Here is a 5,701-nt window from a genome sequence, read left to right as displayed (position 1 = left end):
GCTGCTTGGCAACACCGCTGCTCTCTGATTGGTCGATTATTCCCCAGAACGGCTGTGTTTATGTTTTGTTGGGGTCAAAATTAAGAGATGCGTTTAATCACGGGCATTTAATTATTTTTATGCTCGGTGATACACAGAGACATTAAAAGAACGAGCAATTTCACAGTAAGGAAGTTCTGCATTCGTGTTTTTAATATTTATTCATTTTTTTATACAAACATCGAATATCATTTTGATGTGTAAGGTTCTCTAACGCATGTAAAAACCTGTTCCCCGAGCACAAGGCATTGTTTTCTCATTTTGATGATTCCGCGCTAAGATCATCCATTAAGTACATAATCAATTTTAACTTCATTTTACATAGGTATGTTCCAATATTATTGTATATTAATTAGCTCTTGTTTAAGGAGTCTCACGTGCTCTTAAAAACACTCCATAGCCATTGAATTCAATTCAGATATTTGTAGAACTGTAAAGCAAGCACGTTGAAGAAGTGTTGAGTGTCCTCTGCTGGTCAGATATGAAAAAGCAAGAGAAGGGATATTGTTCAGCTCGTTTCAACTGAAGTCCTCTCAGATTGAGATGATCTATAAAGAACAGAAATGCACACAAAAGCAACATGAATTTCATTTAAATTTAACAATATGTAGATATGTGGAACTAGAAAAGAAAACTACCGGTTTGGCTGGAAACTTAAACACGTGTGTTTGTTTGAGTCTCTGGAAAAAGGTTTCTCTCTCACGCTCATTTGAAAAGTCAAAAAACTTCCCAGGTCTTGAGGAAACATCTCTGGATCTCGCTGACACTCTTCCGCTCGCTTTAACCAGCTTTCCTCCACAATCCTGCTGGTCTGTCTTACCACATTTATGGCTTGAAACGTTTCGAATGCTCACTATATCGCTGAACGTCACTTTTCTGCATTTCACTGGTTGTTCCTTTTCTGTAAAACACTAAAAAGAGAAGCGTTTCCTCATTATCCTGTCGATGCTATATATACATAGTGACCAGCCCCTGTGATATCATCAGGATCATTACTCATTTCTAGTAAAATGCAAGAGGGAAGATTAGTCACACAGACATGCATGGGACCATACATATGATATAAAGTAATATGAAAGACGTAATACAGTATTTATCACCTTTTTCACAACAGGGGGAAGAGCTACAACCCTAGTATTCACAGGCGTTCTCTCGTTAGCTGATTCTAACACACATCCTGCAAACAGAGCTTTATTTAATCAAAGAAAGAAAGAAAGAGTAATGCAATCTACTGTATTTATAACTTGCATGGAGTGAAACTCGAGTACCTGATGCAATATCTGTTGCTTCAGAGGGCACTGGTAAAGGAGAGAGGCTGAGAAATACATCACTTTAGTCAAATATACTGAGGAGTATATCAGCACATATTCATGTACACAGTGCTTGTCAACCGTTTGGAAACGTTACGATTTTGAAATGTTTTTACAATGCTGCATGTACAGGTGCATCTCAGTAGATTAGAATGTTGTGGAAAAGTTCATTTATTTCAGTAATTCAACTCTTAATTGTGAAACTTGTGTATTAAATAAATTCAGTGCTCACAGACTGAAGTATAAGTTTTTGGTTCTTTTAATTGTGATGATTTTGCCACAAAAAAAATCAAAAGCCACAAAAACATTGATGAAAATAAAAACCATTATTAATAACTGAGCACCGATAATAATTGATCATATTAGAATGATCTCTGAAGGATTATGTGACACTAAATACTGGAGCAATGAGGGCGGAAACTTAACTTTGCATCACAGGAATAAATTACAATTTACAATATTTTCAAATAGAAAATAGTTATTTCAAATGCCAGTAATATTTCATAATATTAGGATTTTTACTATAGTTTTTGAAAAAATAAATGCAGCCTTGATGAGCATAAGAGACTTCATTAAAACATTTTTAAAAAACAATTTCCAAACTTTTTAGTACTCTCTCTATATGTACAGTATACCATATGCATAAAATAAAATCTGAAAACCCATCTGTGTTTATGCATGTATAAAGGTCTTACCATATGGGTGACAAAGAAAACGATTTCTCTTCAGCAGGGTTTATCGATAGCTCTGCATAAAATAAAAGTGTAACAGCCTTTCATACTGACTAAAAGACAGCGATAAAACATTTATGTGAAATGCATCAGCCCTCACTACATTAATAGCAGTTATGAATGATAAACAGGCATGACTTACCAAGAATGGAGGAGAGGTTTGGTGGCTGCTGCAGCGCTAGATCCTGCGCATGACTGTGATCTAGAAGAGTTGAGTTCTTCACCGTGTTCATCATCCCATCTTCACCCAGTAACACCTCGTCTGAGCCGCCATGAGTCGCACACGAACAGCAGATCAGAATACACACACATTACATACATTTTCAGGAAGAATATCAATGAAGCTGTTTTGTGTTCAGTGACAGTTTACAGGGTCGCATCTGTCAAGTGTTTCATGGGAGAAATTAAATGGCAACAGATTATACCATAATTGTCAGCTCTGCGAAACTCCTCGATGGATGAGAGCGTCGTGTCCGTGTTTGAAGCTGGAGAATCAACATCTAAACACTCCAGCAAGAAGCTGGAAACACCAGAGGGCATCGTTATACCTGCTTAATAACACAGAACAGGTCTGTGAGGAAATATAACACAATTAAAGCATTGAAAAGAGAGCGTCAAACCCACTTGAGGAGTCCTGGCTGAAGTCCTCGGAGGCAGTGGCAGTCGACATGCCCTGCTGAGAGCAGAGGAGTCACAGATTTCAGACTCACACACACAAGCTCTTTTGTTAGAGTGGTATCAGAGCACTCGTACCTCAGCATGAGCTCTCCTGCTCCCGGAAACCAACGACTGGCCATTCAGACATCTTCCACCGGCCTTTACGACTCTAAAACTTAAATATGCAGAATATGGCTTCAAAAACAACAACAACAAAAGTGGTTCATGCTGTGTTGCATGATAACACTCCACAGGTATATGTGGGATCTGAATGTAATCACATATTTCTCTACTATATAGTAGGCGTAAAACAGTATGTTACAACAATAGTGTGTCCAAACTTAAAGTATGCACAAAACAGTATGTAAAATGTTCTTCCGGTGAGATATTGAAGTATGCACATGATCCCATGAGGCCACAGGAGAGGATTTGTGAAAGGCAGGGAAGCCAGATTACCTTCATAGACAAACACACACACGTTTGTTTTTGTGAAAAGTGGGGACATCCCATAGGTGTAATGGTTTTTATACTGTACAAACTGTATATTCTATGGCACTACACCAACCCTACACCTAACCCTAACCCTCACAGGAAACTTAGTGCATTTTTATTTTCTCAAAAAAACTCATTCTGTATGATTTATAAGTGTTTTGAAAAATGGGGACATGGGTTATGTCCTCATAAGTCTCCCTCTCCTTGTAATACCTGTGTCATAACCATGTCATTATACAGAGCTGTGTCCTGATATGTCACAAAAACAAGAGCACTCACACACAGACATGTATAATATATAAAACACACTTTTTTAGCAGTTACGAAGCAAGTATTTATTCAAAATAAGCACTTGAGGGAGTCTGTGATTTTAGACATGGCATTAAGTGTTTCAAAGCATTGTATTTAGAGTATGGCAAAAGTCCAAGATGTTATATAGTAGCTTTTAAAGTGTAGAGATGTTCACTGCATGCACGGATTTGGTTCAGACACTAATAAAAACTAGCAGTGTTGGGGAAAGTTACTGTTAAAAGTCATGCATTACAACAGTGGTTATCTTAAAATAATACACCAAGTTCCACCATAATGACCAACATTAAAACATTAATCTTCAGCTACAGTTAAAAAAAGAGGCAGTTTTATTGCTAATAAGAATATTTATTATTGTCTACAACTTTAAATATTGTAAATACAGTTTGAACATTAACACTGCACTGTGCTTACATACAGGTATATAAAAAAACTTAAATGATTTACATTAAAATGTACTGTACCTAAAAGTTGTACTATAATAAAAATAATTAACTCAGGGTTCATTAAGCCAGCTAGCAAACTTTTTACAATTTATATTATTTTAAATTTATATTATAAATAAATGTATATTTGTTTCAGTGATTCCTCTGTGTACCTCTTTGAGAATCAGTGCATTACAATATTGCATTCCTCCCTAAAAAGCAACTAACTGCATTGCTTAGTTATTTTTTATGGAACGTATAATGCATTACATTACTTGTTACGGTTTCTAATCTGGGCTGGGCTTATTTGTTTGTTATAAAAAGATCAATTTTTGGCAAATGTAAAAGCGCTTTCAGACCAAAAGTGAAATGAATAAGCGCCAGGCTGAAGGTAATGTGAATACACATCTGTACAGTAGAGGATGCAGCTCAAACAAACCTTTAATGTTGTGCTGCCATTCTTGGATTACATGAAGAATATAGCAAGAGAAGAAAATTCAATACTCTTCAGCAATAAAAAAAAAAAAAACTCAAATAGGAAATAGGAAAATAAAGTAACTGCCGTTACTTATTTAAAAAAAACTTTTTGTAAATTAAAAATTAATGCGTTACTAGTTACTGTTAAAAAAGGTAATCGTATTATAACTCAAAGACTACAAACACGGCGGACGTCCCAATTAAAGCTCGTCTACTTTTTTGCTACAAACTCAAAAGTATGTGTGTTTTCTTCAAACAACAATGACAACAAAATAGTTACAATTTAAATTTGGACGCAGCAACAATCCTAAAGCAAATAGCCCAGCTGAAGAAACGTCACATCTCATTAATATTCATGACGCGTTTCCTGGCAACAGGTGTAACTTTAACGGAAATCTTTCCGAGAATACTCCCACCTGTTTTTGTTGAGTCCAATCGGTTTTAACTTAGAAAGCTGGCGACCTCGGTGAGCGCTTCGACTGCGTTTAGCCCCGTGTCTTTGAAAATCTACGTAAAAAATGACAATTATAACGAGTAACGTTAGATAAATAATCAATGTAGAATTAGATGAAACGCTTCGTACTGTAGGACAGGGCAGCTCTCAGTGGCGTCACGTTGCGCACAGTGCTTTTTCTACTCGACGCTTTCCTAACAATCATACTTGAGAAACCAAATCAATGTCATACAAGCGCACAAACAAACCCAGCTGATGCTGCACGTGCCGCCGTCGATAAAGTGGGCGTGGTCTACAATTAACAGCTGAGCGCTTGAGGAACGTAATCACGCAAAGTGACGTTACCTATTGGCTCTGCTATTGATATAGCCGTAAGGTCACAAAAGCGCGTAGCTATCCGTCATTTAATTTATTATTATTATTTATTTATTTTTACTGTGCTTGCTACTTTTTTTTCCAACTTTAACGTGGTTCTTTTGATAGAGGATTTTTATTAGACTACCTATTATTATTATTATTCTGCCTAAAACTTATCTTGCAAACTGTAGGCACAGAGCATGGAGAGTTAGTTTTGTGCCGTTGTTTTAAACAATCACACATACAGAGATTGAGAGCCAAACAAATGCTATTGTAATTACAAAATAAAAGCAAATAAAAATTCTTAAAGCAATAACAAGACTCTGTGTAATGTAATGTTTAACGCTTTTTATGATGTTGATTCCAAAAAAACAATATTTTTTCTCTTTGCTTTTTATATCAATGTTAGGTTTAATGGTGTTTTAAACACCAAAGTTATATAAAAAAAGT

At 36.0% G+C, this 5,701-nt stretch overlaps 1 protein-coding gene across 2 annotated transcripts; it reads right to left on the bottom strand.

The window, feature by feature from the left end:
- Window positions 1-166: 166 nt before the first annotated feature.
- LOC132117528 (uncharacterized) lies at window positions 167-5,179 on the bottom strand. Of its 2 annotated transcripts, none has more exons than XM_059526869.1 (11): window positions 5,024-5,179; window positions 4,857-4,947; window positions 2,834-2,906; window positions 2,705-2,741; window positions 2,506-2,628; window positions 2,223-2,342; window positions 2,045-2,096; window positions 1,308-1,354; window positions 1,140-1,216; window positions 678-950; window positions 167-587 (listed from the first exon to the last, which is right to left on the bottom strand). In XM_059526869.1, the coding sequence occupies exons 1-11, from the start codon at window positions 5,097-5,099 to the stop codon at window positions 573-575; spliced, it is 984 nt and encodes a 327-aa protein (XP_059382852.1). In that variant the 5' UTR covers window positions 5,100-5,179; the 3' UTR covers window positions 167-572. The 2 variants fall into 2 exon arrangements, with proteins under 2 accessions (XP_059382852.1, XP_059382850.1); XM_059526867.1 differs by having other exon boundaries at window positions 2,834-2,912; window positions 5,024-5,178.
- Between the last annotated feature and the right edge of the window lie 522 nt (window positions 5,180-5,701).

Source organism: Carassius carassius, chromosome 36 (assembly GCF_963082965.1).
Source record: "Carassius carassius chromosome 36, fCarCar2.1, whole genome shotgun sequence".
Taxonomy (NCBI): domain Eukaryota; kingdom Metazoa; phylum Chordata; class Actinopteri; order Cypriniformes; family Cyprinidae; genus Carassius; species Carassius carassius.
Note: the sequence above shows the minus strand (reverse complement) of the source record. Positions and strands in the feature narration are given on the sequence as shown.

Excerpts from the sequence above, each read along its gene's own strand:
- LOC132117528 (XM_059526867.1), bottom strand. The coding sequence starts at position 5,099 with ATGATTGTTAGGAAAGCGTCGAGTAGAAAAAGCACTGTGCGCAACGTG. Across the intron at positions 1,355-2,044 it reads TTTTCTTTGTCACCCATATG|CCTCTCTCCTTTACCAGTGC; the intron begins GTAAGACCTTTA and ends TGTATTTCTCAG. Across the intron at positions 951-1,139 it reads TTCCCCCTGTTGTGAAAAAG|TGTTTTACAGAAAAGGAACA; the intron begins GTGATAAATACT and ends TTCTCTTTTTAG.